Raw genomic sequence first — 21,357 nt, forward strand, 5'->3', positions numbered from 1 at the left:
ACAAATTGTAAATTCTTATCTGTATTTTAGTGTATTCAGGTATTTTAATTGATTTATTTCACAGATATCCATTCTGCAAGTTCTAGTCTAGTGTTCCCTTTTGTAAGGGAATATATAGTACTGCATAGCATGTTTTATATTTAACCATAAAGCAACATGGACTGCAGCCTGTTAGATTTGTTTCCAATAGCTTTCATCCAGCAGATCCAAACTTAATCCAGACTTCCAGCATTCTTCCAAAAATGTTACTGACACCCTCTGTCACATCGTCCTCCCCACAGAGCTCTTGGCCACATAATTTCTCTGATGGAAGGGAAAAAAACTCCCTTTGGGTTACGAGCTAAACCCTAACATGAGAGAGAAAACTACCACAGTGCTCATCGCTCCTTGGTGGCAACTGCATGTTAGCTGCTGTGTGCTTCCACACCCCTTCTAATTACATGCAACTTCAGGGATGGAATTTCTTTCTTCATGTGACTTGGAAAATGAAATCTCTTGCTGGCTTTTGGGCACCATGAAAAATATAGTTGAGTTTGGAGAAGGAATTTACTAGCAGAACAGTCCTGTATCTTACCTGGGTTTTAGAGCTGATGTTGGACTCATTAGGTGCTGGCAGAGGCTCAGGCATAGGCCCTTTCTTCCTCTCTGCATGCTGAGAATGGATTGATATGGATTCCTACCTGATTTAGCTCATGCAATGCTCCTCATTTCCAAGACTGCAACCTTGGACAACCAACCTGGTGGTTTCTTTCCAAAATTAGATAGATTTGAAAATTGCTGGCATCCATCTGTCAGTGTCCCATTGGCTGTACCTCATACTAGACAGAAGTGAAGATTGTGCCGGTACTGAGAAGCCAAAAGACCAAGGACATGGAATCTTCTTATATTAAAATAATGATGATGTCCCGATGCAACTGAGATTAAAATTTGGTATTTTATATTAGTGTGACAGTTCAATGAATTTAGCTTGAGGATGAAAGTAAAAAAAGATATTTTAAAGCTAGGCATTACAGATAACAAATTGCTGTAGGTTATTTAGGGGAAGTGAGTGTATAGAGAGAGGTTGGTGTGGTGTCCGTTTGAACTGTCTATCTTTCTAATGAGTATGACTCGTTAGATAAGTACAACTTGTACAATTACCTGATGTTGCACTCAGAGGGGTGTACAGGATGTTTCAGTGTAACAGGAATCCTACCCCCCTGGAGACCATTTACTGAATTCTTTAAAGGTCAGGTGTACTTCAAAATGTAAGTCAGTGGAAAATGAGGATTTAGATTAAAATAAAGAGTACTTCAAAGCTGGTGAATCACTTCAGACCATGAGTACTGGAAGATACTGCTTTTAAAGTCCAAAAACTGTTGTCCTGAGTTGGGGGGTGGGGTGGGTAGGATTGGAATACTTTAAACTCGTGTATACTTAGACTGTGCACAAGGAAGCCCTAAACATGTTTTTCTTATGTCTTCTGTTTTCTCTTCATGTTTCCCCTAGAAGATTAATGACACAGGAGTTTTAAGATTAATGACACAGGAGATTTAAAATATTGTATATACCCATAAATGGAATAGGGCTGAGAACAGAAAATTTAAATACTGAACTTTCCTCTTGCTAACTTGGTTTTGCTTATCCCCCCCACATTTCTTTTTCTTCGTTTTTGGCTGCAGTACCTTAGCACCAGTTGGTACAGAGTGTCTATTTTGGTACAAAGTCCAGACTCCACAGCCAGGCCAGCAGCTCTGTAGTATGGTGAAGTATCCAATGTGGGTTTTGTTGTTGTTGTTGTTGTTGTGTGTTGGGATTTTATTTGGGTTTGGGGGGGGAGGTTTTTTGTCTGTTGGAAAACTTGAAGCAGAATCACATAACTTGGTATTTTCCAGGAAAGAAGGACAGGAGATAAACATAAAAACCCCAAACAAACAGCAAAATAATCCAGATCTCTCTGGCCCTCTTTATGCGATACAAGGCAGCAAAAAGCATAGGCTTTTTCTTCCCCTTTGTGCTGTCCTCAGTGCATCATATGAAATCTTGTCCAAAGCCCGTGGAAATCAACGTGTCTTTCTACTGATTTACCTGGTTTCTAGATTGAGCACTGGGCTACGTGACAAATTACTCCAAATTTTGTTGCGGTCTCGTCAGGGATGGTAAAGATAAATATGTATTTGCACAGGCCACTAACACATTGCTTTAAGAAGTAAAGTGAGCTCAATGCTTACCACTGTCAGTGAAATCTTCCTCTTTTGCCAAGATGCATTTCTAGACTGGTGTGATCAGGAAGGAGTTGACCCAGCTTAGCCTGTCTAGTTGTCATCTGCCTTAATTCCTCCCTGGTTTTCAACACCTAGTACTAGTTACATGGACATCTGCAAGAGAGGTGCTAGCTAAGACAACTGTAAGAACACCTTAACATATGAGGGAGTGTTTATTCTTTTTTTGGTTAACACAGCAGAAGGCTGCAATAGTTATGATTTCAGCTTCAAATTCACAGGTTCCAATTGTATCATATGCCTAAGCGCCTCTGTGCATTAACTACGTGGCTGCAGAAGTATAATCAAAAAGTATCTGAAACGAGAGGAGGCCTGTGTGTGGGTAAGAGGAGGTGCTGCTAAGCTCCTCTTCTCTCTGCTGTTATCAGTGGATTGATTCATTTTGTTTGATTTCCCCCTGGCTCCTGTAAATATTAAACGAGTAGATCTAGGAGGAAAAGTAACTTAATGAGATAAAAAAAAATCTCCCTTGGGGAAAGAAATAATAAAATAAATTCCTTCTTGTGAAAATAAATCATACTAAAACAGAAGGGAGACGACTTCGAGAGGGCAGTGACAGGCAGCTGGAAGCACCTTCTGAGGTGACCACCCCCCTCCTGCCCCCCAATCACCCTGTGTGCTGTAGCAGTGCAGGAGGGGGAGATGGTGGCAGCAGTAATTAGTTGCTGTCTCTGGTGTTTTGCTTGCCCTGTCTCCTGCTGTGGCGTGTGTTTGCCCTTCTATATCAAATTCACACAGTTCTGTATGTTTTTGCTTGTTTCCACCACTGCAGTCTCATAATGATGCTTATACATCACACTAATCTGACTCCCACCTAGCCTGTAAGGGGGAAGAAAGCACAGCAGGATGTTTATGTGCTGCTGTTAGAGGATCGGCAACAGGTAGAGAGACCAGAGGCATGCTAGTTACCTGAAGTCATCAGAAATAGTTAGAGATAACAAATGTATCTTCTGCCTTCAGTCCTGTCTTTGTTCATGCTCAACAGTGGCAAATAAACACTGCTAAGGAATATGCTGACTGTATTTACTTTAGCTTTCTTCAGGAGTCAGGAGCCAAACACACAGCTAGGAACAGTTGCACCCTCCATCTGCGAGTGATCATCCTGCTTAAATACAGCAGCAGACCTGACTTTGGAGAGCAAAACAGAGCCGAGCCCTTCTCCTGCCTCTGCTGCTCAGCCGTGCAGGCAGAGCAGGAGCAGGGAGGGGGGTGGGGGTGGTGCAGACTTTTGGCTGTCTTAAAGTGACCACATCCTGTTAGGCTGCGGAAACATCAGACTAATGCAGAGATCTGTCTGTCTGAGATGTAGGAGCGGTTGTGGGGATCCAGCAAATAATTTGCAGACACGTTCATATTACTGCAGGGAGAACTCCTGACCTTGCTCCTGCGCTCGGTCTGTTCATTCGCTTCCCACCCCCGGTTCTCTGTAGCACTTCAGTACAGTGCAAACAGATTTATTTCAACGAGGTTGCTTTCTTTTTCTCTGGTGTGGCTCCCAGACACTGTTTTCCTGGTGCTCCACTGGGAGACTGACACTGACACTGACTCTGTGATGACAGAGCAGCAGCTGGTGGCCTTTACCTGAGATCCTTACCCAGCTGTGTCAGAGTCCTGCACCTTGCAAGGTGGGAGAATTTCCTTGTAGAAGCAGGAGACCAGGCACCATGAGACCGGGTTGCTCGCCTGAGACCACACACGAGAGAGAATTTGTAGTGAGTCTCAAGTCCTCAGTGCCCAAACCAAGACTTGCAATATTACACCATGTGAAAGTGGCATGCGAGATCTTAATAGGGGGCAGATCTTTTATGATGATGCTTAAGTTCTGGTAAAGTCACATGCTTAAATCTAAGCCTGCCTGAGAGTTTTGCTGAGCCCAAGTGGGTATAAGAACACTCAGAGCTTTCCTGACACAAAATCTGAATGGGGAAGTGGCTCGTGCGCATATGACTGCCAATAGCAAATGGCGTTCATCCAGTTTCAGACGGAACTGCAGAAACTTTTGTTTTGCTGGGGACAAGAAGAAAAAAAAAAAAAAGGATTAAAAAAGAAAAAGGTAGAGACCTGTTGTACTCGGCCAGTGTTTTAGAGAGCCCTATTGTGTTGTGGCCAGAAGATCATGAAATGTCAGTATGGACAACTGCAAAATATTTGGAGCAGTTCTGTTCTTCCTTGCTGTTTGCCAGAAATTGCTTAAGTGCTAAAGTTCAAGGCTTCATATTCCTATTTAGCTTTTAAAAATATGTAATGGGGGGGTGTTTGTGTTTCATAGAAGAGTTCAGCTGGATGCACAGAATCCTCTTGGGATCGAGCATGAGTCAGTAAGGAACAAATGTACCAGCCATCCTTAGAGGGTTTCTTTCCACTTCCCTGTCAGAGGCCCAGTGTAGCCCTAGGGCTTTGTCCTTTCCAGATAAAGATGACAACCTCTGGCAAGCTGAAGCATATTCTCATTAAGGCTGTTACACACCTGTTTGGATGATACTTGTTAATGTCTCAATATGGAAAGTCAATATAATGCTACGGGTTTGAGAGTTGCAGGTACAAACATTACTTGAAAAATTAGCTTTGGATACTAATGTCTCTCCTTCTCAAAACAGATACTTAAGCAAACTGCATCGTTTCACATGAAAATGTGCTATGAAATTACTATTATGTACCAGCCAGGGCTAAGAAGTTGTTGAGTAACTCTTAGAAGAAGAGTTGACTCTGCATGGTAAGTCAGAAGCCTGTAACATAGTTGTTTGTGCTATTTTGTGAACAGGGGAGGAGGACATTTTACTTTCAGAGAAATCTTGGAGTCCTTTACTGTGATGGTAATGACTGTAGCGCTGTGACTAATCTTGGCAGCTCATGCAAATGACACTTTAAATGGATACTGTAAACATAATTGTAAGGACGTCTCTGAACTGAGTGCTGCCCTGTTAATAGGGGATGTGAGCACTTTCTCTTGTCCTGCATGCCTCAAGGGGACCTTCGCAAGGAGCAGCATTGCAGATGGTTGGTCCTCCCAGACAGCATCCTGTGGGGCCTGGGAAAGAGGAGCTGGCACAAGACTGTGCTTATTTGGAACAACAAAAAAAAAAATTTAACACTAGCTTGCATCTTGTCTAATTATTTACTCCCAAGGATCTGGGCTCCTACTGGATCAGCAGATTTCCATTCAGATGGCATACCATCAGCTTAGCTCTCTGACATTAAATTTTGGAGGTCCCAAGGAAGGTGTAAGGGTTTGTACCAGATTCTTAGATCGGAAAGTGAGGGGAGCGCTAAGCAAATCTGAAAAATAATTTTCCTTGTATATCCACCAAGTTTAACTGCAGGCAACATGCTATGGTGAATGCTAAGTCTTGGAAGTAGGCCTTTACAATGGAAGCTACCAAACCAGACTTTTCCTTCCGATGCTGAAAGTTCCCTCCATTCTCCATCTTCCTTTTTTTTTTTTTTTTCTCTTGCTCTCAGCTGGAAGCTGATTTCTGCTTACTTCTGACCTCTGTGTGGTGAGGGTGTGTTTCGACAGAGCCTGGGAGTGGACTGTCAAAGCAGAATTTCTGGATTGAGTCAGTGGGACACAGAAAGGCTCCAGTGCACAGCAGTGCAGGGCTGCCAGCTGCCCTTCTCAGCGCCTGGTTTGACACAGAGCAAGTCTGCTGATGCAGGTGCGATGCTTCTAGGTGTTCTGGCATGATGAAGACCATAGGGGGTGAAGATATTAAAAAGAAAAACTGCCTGAGTTCAGACATTCTTAACAGGTACTGGATTCTCTCTTGCTGCTTTTTTATTTTTTTTCTTTAAAAGACTGATGTATATTAACACTGTTTTTCCATTAAGACACCTTTAAAACAGATGGAGTTAAAATGTGTTGTAACTTGTATGTTATTTTCAATCCCTATTTATAATGGTGCCTCAGAAGCATGAAACTAACATCTGTTTCCTTCTTGGATTGATTTTTCTTCCATAAAGACACTTCCTTTTTTAAACTACTTAAATTCACCCCCTTCTGTAATCAAGGGTTGAAAAGTCATCAACCGCAGTCGGATGTGTCGCGGGGTATGGGAGCTTGTTACGGCAGAATCTAACTTGTGGGGAAATACCTGGCCTCTTTGTGCAGCACTGAGGAGGGGAAGAGGGAATCTTCAATCCTTGGCTCTTCAGTTATATGTCCTTGGAAAAATGTAATCATCCTCATTACCTTCAGCGTGTTTGTAAGTCCTGTGCATGGTGCCAATGATTTTAACCAAATCATATGCTTCAGGGGTTCAGCTCATCACTCTGAGGGGTAACAAAGAATTTACCTCTTCATGCTTTTTTTTTCTTCTTTCTTTCTTTCTTTCTTTCTTTCCCCCCTGTTACGTGCTTGGCTGTGCAGTCTTGCTCTGCTGCTTGAGTCACAGCGACAGCCTGCTCTGAGGCTGGAGCTGCTCTTTCCCCCAGGTCAGCCCAAGAGGAACATTGGATGATGCTTATTTTCCTCTGCAACATGGGGCTTGCTTGTTTAGAAAGAAGTACAGTTTATCTGATGTGCTAGTCCTTGAAAAGTACACTATTATATTGAGTATGAAAAGACCTGAACTTGTCAGGATTTACCAGATTCTTGCAAGGCAGCTGTTAAAGCCGTATAGTCCAAAACGAGGTTACCCCCCCCCCGCAAAAAAAAAAAACAACTCTTGACAGTTGTGCCTGTTTGATGGGACTTGACAAACAGTTTCTCGAAGAAAGGTAAAGGCCTCTGCTTCCTCTGCTATTCAGATGGGGCACAGTACATCACTTGCTTTCCCTCAGCCTCAGTGTGGGGCGAACCAAAGGGGGCCTGAAGACCTCGGTCCTCATGGCTGTGAAGCCGAGCGCCTGCTACCAGCCTGGACCCCACCGGGCAGCCCACCCTGCAGCGGGTCGGGGGCATCACGGTCTCCCGCGGAGGCAGCTGATCGGACGTGGCCCCACCGTTTCCCTGAGGGGACGGGGCGCGGTGGGGTTCCGGCTCCCTCCGGCAGCAGCCCGCCCCTTGGGGTCCTACCCGGGGAGCGCGGCAGGTGCTCCCGGCGACCCCCGGCTACGGCCCAGGACAGGCCGCCGGTCAGGGCCGCCCCCCGGGGCGCGGGGCAGGCCCGGTCCGGCGGCGCCGCCCCTCGCCGCGGCCGCTGCCGCCCCTCGCGCTGCCTGGCGGGGCGGGGGCGCCGAGAGCCCCCGGGGCGGCCCTGCGCTCCGCTCCGTGCCGTCACCGGCCGCCGGCGCGAACAAAGGCGGCGACAGGCGGCGGTGGCGGCGCGGCCCGTGTGAGGCAGCCCGCCCGCCCCTGCTTCCTGGGCCGGGCCGGGCTGGGCGAGGCGAGGCGGCCTCCGCGCCCCCGCCCCGCCCCGCCCCGCCGGCGCGGAGCGGAGCCGCTGCCGCCGCAGCAGCGCCGGTCGCGGGGCGCGCTCGCCGCCCGTCGCAGGAGCTGCATGTGCGCGGGAGGAGCGGCGCAGGATGGCAGTGCTCAAGCTCGCCGACCAGGTGGGCGCCGCGGTGGGGGCGGGAGCAGGGCGGCGGGCTGTCCTTCAGCCTGCCGCGGCAGCGCGCCCCGGCCCGGCGCGGCTCCGCGTTGTGCGAGGCGGCCGAGCCGCTGAGGGAGGCCCTTCTCCTCAGCCGGGGGCTCAGCAGGGCCGGGAGCGGCACGGTCCCCGCTTCCCCGGGAGCGCCGCCGCTCGCCGTGTGGTGCTGGCTCCCCGCTGCTCGCCGCCCGCCGAGCCGCCGCAGATGCGCTGCGCTGCGCTGCGCTTCCCCTCCCGGCGGACATTGTCTGCCCGCGCAGCGGCGTGTGCGGGCGGGCCGGGGCCGGGGCCGGGGCCGGGGGCGCGGGGCCGGGGCCGGGAAGGGCGCAGCTGGCCGGGCGTCGTGGGGGCGGCAGCAGGCGGGTACCCGCCGCAGGCGCCCGCCGTCCCCCGCCGCGCAGCCCGGCGTGCCGCCGTCGGCCCGCGGTCTTCGGTGAAACCCTGACATCTCCCGTCGGCGGGGTGGGATGGAAGTGGATGTTGGCTCGTTTCGAAAGGCCTCTCGGCTCTGCTTATCCTTTCTTGGGATTTCTTCCTCGTTTCATTGCCGTGCCATACGTATAAATTATTTTTCCTGTTGCTTTTTTACTTAGGAAGTGCCCGTTCGGTTTGGCTGTTGCCGTTGTTCACAGGCTACTAGGAAAAACCATAATGTTAAACCCTCAAGATCGTATTAAATTTAGCAACAGCAGACAGCTGTAATCAGTATTAAAGTATTTCTTATCGCTGGTAGTTAAAAGCATTTAAAGATATTTAGTAAATTGATATTATGGTTCCTACATCCTGATTTATCCACATACTCTACCAACTGTTACACACTTTGCGTGCTTTAATCTGCTATTTTTAATTTAGCATGGTCTGCCTGTGATCTGCAGCGTGGGTGTCCTGCAAGCCTCAGACCTTCCTGTTGGGTTCAGGGCTGTCTGCAGCCAGCCTCTCTCCAAATACCCCTTACTTATAGATCAAAAACCTCGCTTGCAGACTATGTGCTTTTCTAAGAAAACCTTCCACATGCATAAAGCTGCTATGTAGTACGTTGTAAAGAGTTTTGAAAGGAAAAAAAGGATAAAGCTGCTTCTAAATACAAGCGGCACTGTGTGACCAAGCACAGTCTGTAATGCATTTTCATGTGTAACAGAAGGCGGTATTTATGGACTTTCTCCTGTTGTGTCCCTTGAACATCCTCATCTTCAGCTGCGGTACTTATGACTAGTAAAGAAAATGTTTCACAGCATGAGGCTTTGCTGCCCTGTGGTGCACAGACTGAGTCTCATAAATAAGAAGTCTCAGGTAGGGTCTGCATATTAAAAATCCAAACAGCAAGCATTAATATTAAAAATACGTATGTTATAGGGGACCAAAATCATACCGTTTCAGTGCTTTTTACATGTTTAATCAAGCCCTTGAATTTACTGCCTTTAGAGTTTTTAAACTTTTGCTGGAATCTTGCAGCAAGGATTTTGCTTCAGCAGTAGAAGTCAAAATAGATTTAAGTCAAGTGGATCACGTCTTGGTGAAGTCGGTATTGCTATAAAAAATGATAGGCTGTTGTTTTAGTGTTCTCCCTTGTCTTCTGAAAATCCTCAAAGCTGAGGGACAAGGCTCCTTAGAGCTGCCTTTTCGCCCCTGCAGTGCACCTGGTTTGAGGACACTCGAAATATTGGTGCATGCTCCTGGTGTTCCTGATCAGGCTGTGGTCTGCAACATGGTATGACAGGCTGATAGTTTTTCTTTGTAGGTATGTGTCTTCTGTCATTAACGAAGGGGTATGTTGGTCTCCCTGTACTCATCCTATTGGTTCTCTTGATTTTCTTCAGTTTCTTCACCAGATCTTTTTCTTTCACTTCTGAGGGACTGGAGGAGGGGGAAGATACATTCAAAGCTGGCTGTGGTGCTTCCTCTTAAACCGAGTACAGAAGTTTACGCGTGCCTTTTTCTGTATATTCGGAGCCATTGCCTTTCCAATGTGCAGCCTGAGCAGCTGTAACCAAGGCACTGGGGCTGCGCAGCCTGCAGCAGCAGCTCTGTGTGCATTAGGCCAAGCTGTACTTTTCATCTACATCAGGTTTGAAGAGTGCTGTCCTCAGGCTGGCACACTTCTAACTAAAAGAGACACAGTAGCAAGCCGTCTCACATATTTATAGACAGACCCGGGAAAAACAGAGGTGAAGCCGGGAGGGAGAATGATGTGCCTGGGAAGATTTGCATTCCTGTAACAACTCCTGTCCATTCTCAGACTCACTGAGGCTGCGGCAGCAGGCTCCTGCGTTTCTTCCTGCTCTTGAGGATTGAGGCAACTGTAGCAGCGATAACTTGCAGCAATTCAGGAAACTGTTTCCTTTTGCTTAAACACCAGGGGCCACAGCAGTCCATGTGCTTGCAGTCTCCTGCAATGAGAGTTACAGTACATAGGACACTGCGTACCACGCTACCTGCAGTGGTCTGGACCTGGGCTGCTGTAAGTGTGGGCTGCTTTTTGTGCATTGAGTGTGCAATGCTTCGGGGAGGTTGGCTCCAAAACCGAGAGCTCTCTGCTCTGCCTGTCATTGTGATTTCTGTAGCACATGCTTTCCTCTGGATCCATGACTTTCTTGAGCAGTGAGGAGAGCTTCGTGTAGGAGAAGACTAGCAAACCCCCACACTGAGACTTTAAACTTGCGTTTCTCTAAGTAACCTGTTTCCTCCTTGTCTTCCTTCTTGGCTTCTCTTACCGACCGCATCTGACAGCACATGGAGCGTTCAGACAAATGAGAAATTAATCACACCGTTCCTCATATAGGCTTTGAAGACAGACAGACTTTCATTATTGCTTCTTTTTTGATATAGCTGAAAGGTGCTAAGGTATTGCTATGCTTAATCTATCAAAGAGATTATTGGTACTTTTGCCTGCATTGACTCCTTAGGCAGGAGAGCTTCGTTTAAGAGTTTTAGCATTAGTGTAGTTTACTTGAATTTGCTTCCAGTGATGGTAGTTGGTAGCTCATCAGTCGGGCCACAAGACACCTCTCTCCTGTCCTCTGAGTAACTAGCAGATGCAGGATGCTTCCTGCCACTGCTCTCCCTGCCCACTGCCTGCAGGTCTTTGCAGGGCTTATTCTTCATACTTGCACCAAGTTAACTTGGTTTCTTGAGAACTGTTTGTTTGCCACTTGCAAACTTTTCAAGAGAAAGCCTGTTAGTCAAAGTTCTGCTGAGTGTGCTTTTAATCTTCAGGGTTTCCTTTGATGGTTCTGGGCAGCACGCACAGACAATTGCTCCTGTCAGCACTCTGTTGAGAGGGTAAAATATCTTAAAAAATATTTCCCTATGTAAACTTGTGTGAGTTAGCTTTTGGAAAATTATTTTGGAAGAATCTAAGTTTTTGTAGTGTCTCCATCTCATTTCCAGGCTTGCCTTGCCAGCTGAGGCCCTCCTCGCAGGACCGCAGGTTGTCTCTGTAGCTAGCTCTGTCTTCTTCCCGTTTAAAGCCAATGAAGTTGCTCCATGCACGGCTGTGTTTGATCTGGGGTGCCAGCTCTCTGCCTGCACAGACCGGGCTGTCTTCACGCGCCTCGGCACAAATGCGCCTGTCATGCTGCGTCGGAGGCAGTGGCAGTCAGAGCAGGTCGTGTGTGGGGACGTCCTGCTTGATGATGTCTGTAGAGGCTGATGCAAGCTCTCCCCTGCCTAGTTGCTGATTATGGTTATGCATGTTTACAGGGGAAATGTATCATTCTGTCTTTGAAAGAGATTGAGAATGTTTTCTATAAACAAAAACGAAACAGGAGGTTACCTAGAGGTGAAGCCTCTTTTAAGAGATGAGTGAAGCTACTTTTCAGAGATGTAGTGCTTAGTGTTTTTATACCTGTACTGCCAAATTCAGTGGGAAGCTTGCTGTAAATCTGAGACAGACACAGACTCTGGCTAGCTTTGAGCCAGTGCACCTGGGGGGTCAAAATTTATCGTGGTTCCAGTGTCACCAGCTCAGGCCCTGTATGTGCAAAACAACAGAATTATTTTTAGGCTACACTTACAAGCATGCATATGGATGCATAAGGGTAATGAAGCCCAGATAAATGGCTAGTGTGTGCACTTAGGCTGCTATTAACTGCAAAACCTCATCCTGTCTCCTGGTATTTTGCCTGTTGTCCTTGATTGCTGAGGGTAATGCAGTGTGACTAGAACTGAAAGGACCATTTCTCTCCCTTCTTTTCCCAAATGTTTTCCTGTGTCTGACAGTTCTTTGCTGACTATCAGGTTCCTTTTTATTATGGTCACAGAGAAACAGCATTAAACAGATGTTTAAATAATTTTAAACAGATGTCAAAGATCATAAAAATCGTCTGGGCAGAGGCTGGACTTGTGTCTGAATACCCTTAAAACCAAAATGAATACGACAGTAACAAATAATCTCCTAACAAAACCAAGTAAATTTCCAAGTGATGGTGTGTCTTTAACTTATTTCAGAATCATTCAGTTGACAAGACTGTCTGTATCCTTTTCTGACAAGTAAAAGCATCTGAAAAGATGCCCCTGAATCTGCTGTATAAAATAGGAGTAATGAACCTGTGCCCCATGGCCACAGCCAGCCTGTGGGTTAATTTTGCATGTCATGAGGTCCCACAATTCCTTCCCTCCTCATATTATTGCTAGATAATACTAAGGTGTACATTAATTTGCAGGCTGCCAAGTGTTTTTGAAAGGGCTCACAGCAAGGAAGAGATAATCCGTTTTAGTACAAAATACTCAGGTAGCCACAAAACAAAAGTAACCGTGAGGAAGGAAGAAGGAGGAATTTATCCACAAAGAGTGTTTCTCTCTTATTTCTTGCGAAATGAAAACACAGCTGGACCAAAATAACTCCATTGTGGCAGCCCTTGGCTTTCTAGAGCTGTGATGTTCCTAGGCGTGCCATACATACTGCGAGACACGGCTCCATGCATTTTAAAATAAAATAAAAACTTTGGAAAAAATGGGATGTGCCTTTGTTCAGACCTGTAGGAATGATGGTCACTGCCATCTGCTATAGGTGATACCTGAGCTCTGATACATAGAATCACAGAATTATTTAGGTTGGAAAAGACCTTTAAGATCATCAGGTCCAACTGTAAACCTAACACTGCCAAGTCCACTGCTATACCATGTCCCTACGCATCTTTTAAATGCCTCTAGGGTTGGTTCTGTTCCAAGTAGACAGGGGGAAGCTTTGAGTTGCCAAAAAGAGCAAGATATGGGCTTGAAAAGGAAGCTGCTTTCTTTTTTTGGTCATGGCTTCTGCAGTTAAGTATCACTTTCTGATAGTTTTGTAGCTTGTTTCAAGGTAAACAAGAAGCACTTTAATCATGAGAATTTCTGAAGTGGTGTAGTGTGCTCAAGTCTATCATAGGTATTTCTTTAGCAGAGAAATCCTCCAGAAGTTTGCTGTTTGGTAATACTGTAAGGGTTTTGCAGTGATTGCACCTAGATGCCTAGGCTGTTTTGAGGGGGTGTGGGCCTGTCATGTCAGGATGTTAGTTTTCTTGAATTGCAGATGGCATCCATCAAAACTTACCCTCCTGTGTGCACCTGAGGTGTGGTATTTTATCCTTGCATGACAAGTGCCTCATGACCTCTCCCTGCTCATCTCTTAAATGAAGATGTGGTTGTCATGACTACGTTTAGTAGAGAAATAAATGTTCCTTCTAGCTTGGGCACTTGTGTAACGGCTTGGTTCGGGCAAGGCAGTGCTTTTGTCTGGGTTCTTGCTTGAGGATGGGCAGATGATTTCTGTCACCTGGGAATAAAAGTGCAGAAGCTGGAGCTAGCTGGTCACTGAACGTGGCCACGACTGCTTGTGCTGCGGCTCTTTTGGGTTCAGTTTTGACCTGGTGCTGCTCCACTGACAGCACCATGGCAGTGCTGTTGGTCACACACTGGTCTTGGGGGCAAATCCCTGAAAGCCAATAAAGAAAACTTTTAAGGGTTGATTCTAGAGGTCTGGGTGTAGCTGATACTGCTTGTTTGTGATCAGAGGGGCAGAGACTCTGGGATGTGGTGCTGATAGGAAGGGTTTCCCCACTGGCCCAGTGCTCTGTGGTGTGTTCACCTGGAGGAGCTGGGCCAAGTGCCACCTTCTCTTCCTAAAGCTTACCCCCTGATTAGCAGGTATCTGACTGCTTGCTTGAGAAATGAGCAGCTTACTCATTAGGAGCTATCATTTCAGGCAGTCTGCACGCTTGGGCAATATTTGTACAAAATAATTAATGCTTCAGCATATTATGTTTTTAGGCTTCTTTTAAATCTCTGTCTAGAAGTTTTTTTCCTTTCAGTGGTACTAATATAGGTTCTGGTGTCATCGCATGCCTACAGGAGCCAGATACTGTAGGTATAAGCCTATTAGGCAAATGTTTTGAAGTGTATGCTGGTAACATTGACCATTTCTTTTGTTTTTTATTCTTGTTTTTCTTCTTGAATGCACTGCGTCACATACTGCTGCGTGTGTGTGTTACAGAACATACAGGTGAGCTAAACTTGCTGGCAGAATATCTCTGTATTTTAACCATTTTGTTTGAACACTAATTAGCTGACAAACATTGCATTTTCAGCTGTTTCCATTTAAAAATTAACAGGGTTTTTTTCCAGAAGTACATATCTGACATTTGTCACTGTTTTTGTTAGCTGGAAAGCTTGGGCTGGAAAGTTCCCACAGCTGCTGTCTGTGGATTCAGCTTTGTTTTAATTGCTGCACTAGAACATGTAGCAGCATGCTGTTGGAGCCCTTCAGCCTGGTGATGGGTGGGAATCAAAGCATTACAAAATTATGTTTGAAGGGGGGAAATTATTTTGCAGTTTTATCCAAGGATTTGAGGTCACAATTGAAGTTTGCAAGGAGTTGGTCAACAAATTACAGCATTTAGTTGTGGCTGGGTAATTGTGACATTCTGAAAAAGTACGTGCTTTTTGATGACAGACATTTGCATGTGTTTTGCTTTTGGGGGAAGAAAAAAATCTTTCCTGGCTGCAGATGTACAACCAAAAATGGAGGCTGATTATTTATGTTTGTGCCATGCAGTACTGAACCTCCTAGCCTAAAGTAGACTTGTGTGTGTGATGGTTGTACTTTGTGTTATGAGCTGGTTTTGTGTACTGACATGCATTTTTGTGCCGGAATTATTTGTAATGGCTTGCTTTCTTATTTTAAAAAGAGTGCTTGGAGAGAATGCCCTTGCAAAGTCCCTGCTTCCTCCTTGCAGCTGCATCTTTATGAGGAAGTAAAAAAAACCCATAATGGCTGACTTCTGCACACGGTCTTAGCAGATGTACCTGACGGCATCTATTTACTGAGCTCAGGCTTTAGCTTTTCTGCATAAAGGAGTTGATTTCTTACGAAAAACCCTTGTGCTGTTGAATTATTTATGTCTAGGATTGCTCCAAGGGCCACATGTTGATATCCTTAATGACACAAAAAGTCTGCAAATAATTGCTAGTGATGAATAATTTGCTGTTTGAGCATTACCTTTTCTATTCTGGCATATTTTGTGATCTCATTAAGTGACCTGTTTTTTCCCCATCTTGCAGCCTTAGTAATTTTACAGACCTGTTGCTTGATCAAATGTCTTTTGTCCTTTTAAAAGCTTTAGCAAAATAGTTGTTTGGTACCTACTGAGTTGCATACCTCTAACTGATGTCTCTATAAATGAAGTAGTGCCGGAAGTAGAGAGCATGTAACTTGAGGAAATTTGATAGTGAAAATGTAAAAATCAAGTATTGCTATCCACAATTTATAAGCTGAAGAGAAGATGGGAGTCAACTGCACTGTTACATGCTCAAGCTTTCACATTCTAAATATGATCAAATAATTTCTGGGAAAGGAGACTAATATGAACATTAAGAATGTCGGCAGTAGCATTCAGATGGAGAACATAACCCATTTTATCATAGTGTCATTTTAACATGATAGGCTCCTTGCCTCTCTGGGGTGAAAGGGCCACAGGTTGCCTCCTGAAATCTCATCCTTTGATAAAGTTTTGCTTTCGGCTGCATTGGGTCTGGATCAGCTTTGCAGGAATATGGGGAAGCTGCTTTGGATTTGTAGTAACATGCTGGTAGCAACACCTACCTTTTTGTGTTTCTATGTATAAAGTTCATTTTTCACATAATTATAATAGACAAAGGTGGACAACATGTCCTTTTCACTAGGATTTTCATTCTTGCCCTCCTAGTGGTTTTTTTTTTTTTAATTATAATAAAGATTATTTCTTTTGTCTTCTGTACAATAAGGCTGTGCCTGTGCTGTTGGGCCTTGCAGGCAGTGGGGCGCTGGGTCCACAGGCCACCAAGCTGGGCTGGTGTCTCTGCCTGAGACAGCCCTCTTGCCCTGCGAGCTGGTGCCAGCAGGGAGCCTGGGATTTTGAAGCTAGAAGCCTGCGGTATTATCTGGTAAAACACTGATTTGCTCAGTGTGATCTTTAGTTGTTTAACATGCCAAGGGTAAAAGATGAGAGAACAAAGGCCTGAAATATCCCATATTGTCTTTGTGCTTCCAGCTGCTTTAATGTGCTTGCCAATGCGACACGCAGCATTTATCTCCAATTTAAAATCAAGAGAGGGACTTATTTAGTCATTGACTCCAGGAACATTTCCAAAGTGTTCTACCAATCAAGTAAATGTGGTGTGCCAGATCCTGCAACCATTGCCTCTGTTTGAGAGGAGCGTGCTTAGGGGAGTGATCCTCCTGCATCCCGCTTGGCATGAATCAAGCCCAGTATGAGGAAATTTCTTTCTTTTAATGTAAACAAGCCCTGATCCTTTAGGTATATGCGTAATCCTGCTCCTTTGTTAAGAGATGTGGCCTTGCTTCTAGTGGGGTTTTCTGCAGATGGAGCGTGTGGCTTGAATACCCTTGGCTGGAGGCAAATCCGAGATGTTTTTAAGGGGCTTCCAGGATGGCTTTAGAGGTGGGATGGAGGGAGGAGAAGGGAGAAGAGCTGCTCTGTGGAGCTGAGGCAGAGAGCATGAGGGATGCTAGGCAGAGGCAGAGGAGGAGGCCGGCAACGTGTGGCTGGAGGTGCAGTGCTACTGTTTGATGGCACTGTCAAGAGAAGGTGGTCGTTACCCTGGTTTGCAGCGGGAGAACTGGGTTGCAGAGAAACTTGGTGACCAAGGTTAGGCTGAGAAGGGAGCAGGTGACAGAGCAAGAGCTGAATCCTGATTACCTCTTTCAGTGGCTGATTCACAGTGGTGCTCTTCCTCCCTGCAAGTTGTTTTAACACTGTTTACCATGTGGGCTGATGCCAATCTTATGATGTTGCAAGATGAGAAATGAACGGCAGCATACAGTTTCATAGCACACTGTTAAATTCCATGAACATACAGTTTATTTAGATGTTTGTTCTATAAAGTGTAAAACCAGCGTTGGTGCTGCTAAAGAGAAAGTGCTCTGTTAGGAAATGGTTTCTAGGTCACCTGGTAGGTAAAGGTTTATTCTGGCTGATTGCAGTGGGTGGCTGTCTTCGGTCATTAATCCTGTGTCATAGGCTTAGTGTTGTATTCTGGCAGTGCAAATGGTAAAAGTGAGATCAGCCTGTTGTGTATCAATGCCACTTGTTCAGACTAAATGTCCTAGTAATCCAGGGCTGTGTGACTCTTGGCCACAGAGCACACACATGAAACTGGGTGGGTTCAGGGAACTGAAGATAGCCTCTCAAATATGAACGCTGACTGTCGGTGTATCAGATGGTGCCTTTCAGGCGTGTCCACACAAAGTCCATTTCATGTCAGGCTGAAACTGAACAGTCTTCTCACTAAGTTTTGTTTATTACATGTGAATATTTACAGACATATAATCTAGTTTTTAATTAGAAGAGGGTGCTCCTTTTAGAAGTATTTTCATGAAGACTGGTGAATTTGTGCATCACCCCTGCTACCCACAGGAGTGTTATTTCTTCTCTGCAAACAGGAGCAAATGGATCTGAACAGATTTGTCCTCCTCCACAGAGAAGGGTAAGGCTAGCTCACACAGCCATGTAGCCTATATCTCCAGGTAGCTCAAAGAGTTAACCATCCGGACCGGAGTCTCTGCGGATGTGCCTGCTATTGGTGGGGAGATTGCATAGCCCAGGAGCACTCACATGCCCCAGCTTTGCGGGTGCAGTTACCTGGGGTAGCTGGTTACAGCAAGCTTTGCTGTTAGCCTCTTCCTGCAGGCATAGGCACCAATTTCACATTAATCAGGGACTGCATTTAGGATCTCCTAGTTCCTGCTCCTGGGTAGAGTTTGCATATCTTTAGTGGGTGTTTATGACTGCTTCATGCCCTTCAAGGCAGGTATGTGATTTACCAGAGAGCTGCCTGGAAAAGGAGACACAAATGATGGCAAACCACAGAGCAGGCACGTGATCCTCAGCACTTCTTGTTCCTGCAGGGCCGGCTGAAGACAGCTCCAGACAACTGTCTGAAAGCCCTTGTGTGACTCCTTAGAGATGACTCTGCAGACAGATGGTCTCCAGCCCTTTAAAAGAGGTCTTTAAAGACCTGCGCACTTTCAGCTGGTTGTCTGGAGAATTATTCAGTTGACTCTGTTGTAGGGACAAAAATTAAAAGGAGGTGGACAAGCAGGAGTAATTTAGTGCCTTAAGCTTTGCTCCTTTATATTCTGCCTCCAGAAAGCTCTAGCAGGGAGCAAGCTTTCACCTAATGCCTGTTTACAGCTGCCTGTCCAGTACCCAGCAAAAAGGGAAGGACCCACAGAAGTAACAAAATCTCTTAATTTATTATCTGGCCCTGTGAGATAAATGAACTGTTCAGTCTGTTGGATTGAATTGCACTGCTGCTTGCTGGGATATTTGAGCATCAAAAATAAGTGCTGTGTAAATAACTATGCTTCAGCTATGTGGATACAATCCCAGGAATAATGTTGCATTTGAGAAACAGTGATGGTTTCATTCCTGACACTACTTCTGTTGGTGTGTTTTATTTGCTTTCAAGCAGTAGACTTGGAGAGAAAACAGCCCAGATTTTTGCCTACTTTTAAGAAAGTGTTCAGCTAATATGTTAGCTGAACCTTGAACACACTCAGTAATAATTTTAAGCCATGCTAGATGTTTCACCAATAGGGTAATTCTCTCTACAGAGGGATAAACAGCTTTCTCAGCCAGAGGACGGCTTGGTTACTTGTGCCTTACCATGCATTTTGTTCCCCGTAGAGTTGTGCTGATCCCTGGTTTTCATAGGATGACAAGTGGAATCAACGTAAAAGCCATCTTTCTGCCGAGGTCTGCCTTAAACGAGTTTAAGAAACAGCCAGACCTAGTTTATGATGCCTGTGCCCCTTTTTTTGGAAAAAAATGTAATTGAAGAAAAGGTTTGCATTACTGACAAGCCCTTAGAGGGTAGTTAAAACCACCTGCAGAAATATAAATAGAAGGGGCTTTAGCTGGCTTGGGGCACAGGTGAGGCTGTAGGAGCAAGTGTCTGTTCCCCAGTGGACTCCTGGGACCTGATGCCCTCCCTGTCTGTGTGGCAGAGTCAGGCTTGGGACCCTGTCCCTGGTTTCTCACTCTACCTCCAGGCAGGCCTGGGTGCTGGCTTGCGTCCAGACGGGGGGCATTGCCACGTGTTGGCTAAAGCTGGCATAGCTTTATTGGCAGTGACTGCCCAGGTCCTTGCTGCTGGGAAGGGGGCATGTCTGTGCAAAGCAGTTGCTTCACTAGCCTTAGGATTAGGATTCCAACCTGTAGACTTCTTTCTTCCACAGTGGGGAATCTGCTTTGTTATGATGCCAGCTTTTTCCCTAAACAGAGGCTAACCCTGGATTTAAAGATCCCGGAAGGGACAAAGGAATTTAAGTGTCTTTTTGATCTTTGTTGCTACCCTAAGGTGAAGTTGGATCATTTGCTGTGAGCTGATCTCTGTTGTGTTTAGAAATTTACTGAAACAGCTACTCAAAATAATTATTCTGAATAGATGTCTTGGTGTGGGTGCTTATATTCTTGCATAAGAGCGTCTTTTACTAGTCTGTCTTAATGCACCATGGAAGTAGAATAACTGCTGACTAATTATTCAAGAATAGCTCTTTTGGTAAATGCCTGAGCACAGAAAAGCCCTGCTACAAAGAACAAAGACACCCCCCATACCACCTCGATTCAAAAGAGGAGGTTCTTCCCAAGATACTAAAATAGATCTGTTCATTCATGGCTGTTTAGAAAAGAGCATACCAGTGGTAAGTTTTATGATGCATGACTTAAAATATTTCATATTAATTAACAAACAAGTACCAATTAATTTTACATGATGATGCTTAAGGAGTAGACTGCAAGGAATGGTATTTAGCTGTGGCTGTTTGGCAATTATGACCTTGTATGTAATAACATATAATAAATTCTTGATGTGAGAGAGCACCATTAATCAACACAGAGTTAATTAACTGTGCTGCTTACACAGGAAGTACCAAGCAGAACTATCTTGATCTCTGTAGTGCTACAGGCTGAAAGTGTTTGATTTGTCTGAGACTTGGTTTGTTCTCACAGAATTTTCCCTCAAAACTGATGCTGAAGGGGAAGCAATGTTTCCACTAGGTGAGTGGTCTCCCCAGACTGGTCCCACCGGTTGTTTCCTTCTGTGGCACTGATGCTCTGGCAGACCTGAGCTGTGTCACTTAGGCTTTCTGTCACCTTCACAGAGAAGATGGAAGCAAGCCCTTGGAGGAGTGCCGGAGTACTGGAAATATAAAGGGCTCTTGCAACAATGATTTTGGTCAGGTTAATCATATAGGACTGCCCAGGAAATCAGGAATCAGTGTAACAATTAAGAGTTAAACTCATCAGCTCTCATTTAGACTCGATACAGGTTTTTTTTTTCCTGTCGGGTTGGTTTTTTTTAATAGTTTGAAAGGTGGCCCCAAAAGGGGAAAATGAACAAGATTCAGCACACTCTCAGAGACAAAAGTATTCCGTCTCTGTACCACTCACCCTTCCACACTCCTAATAGATCTTGTAATTTTCCTGAATGTATGATGCCTAGAAGTATGAAATTTGCTTTCAAAGTGCTACTGACCATCATTTTGTTGGTTTCTTTTATTGTTGGCTTAGTGTGCATATTAATGTGAAAGATGGAATTCTAACCCGGGATTGTATGTTTTTAATCATCTGGCTTACCTGCTTTATAATGTCCTTTGAACGACTTTCATATCTGTGGTCACTGTAGGCTGTGTCATGGAAGAACGCAAAGGATTGAGCCATGGGAATGCTTTAAGCTTGGCAACAACAATGCCCAGTAACAGCCAGTTTGGACAGCTTGAGTGGCTCTAAAATGAGAGAAAGCAACTGGGTCTTGTTTTCTTACTGCTGGTGTGTGCAGCCTCCTGAGTTAGGCAGCTTCATATGCCCTGTTTTTATTCTTGAGGCTAATTTAGGTTAGAGGTATAGCACAAATGCTGTTCTTTCTTTCTTCTTTTTTTTTTTTTTTTTTTTTTTTTAAATAAGCATGGTTAAGTGTCATCCTTCCTCTTCTACCCTCTTTCTGCCACCTGGCCTATTAGTTTCAATTACAGAGTCCCATTTGGTAAGTCACTAATGCAAGAGTAGCTTCATACACTGCCACAAGATACAGTG

The 21,357-nt window shown here is 45.2% G+C and overlaps 1 protein-coding gene across 1 annotated transcript in view; it reads left to right on the plus strand.

Moving 5' to 3' along the window:
• Positions 1–8,266: 8,266 nt before the first annotated feature.
• ANKRD44 (ankyrin repeat domain 44) overlaps positions 8,267–21,357 on the plus strand; it is a 137,828-nt gene continuing 124,737 nt past the window's right edge. The window contains exon 1 of the mRNA XM_086466198.1: positions 8,267–8,338. Coding sequence (XP_086322324.1) covers positions 8,267–8,338 — 72 coding nt within the window. The remainder of the gene's footprint in view (positions 8,339–21,357) is intronic.

This window comes from Leptosomus discolor, chromosome 5 (genome assembly GCF_034619465.1).
Source record: "Leptosomus discolor isolate bLepDis1 chromosome 5, bLepDis1.hap2, whole genome shotgun sequence".
NCBI classification, from domain to species: Eukaryota; Metazoa; Chordata; class Aves; order Leptosomiformes; family Leptosomidae; genus Leptosomus; species Leptosomus discolor.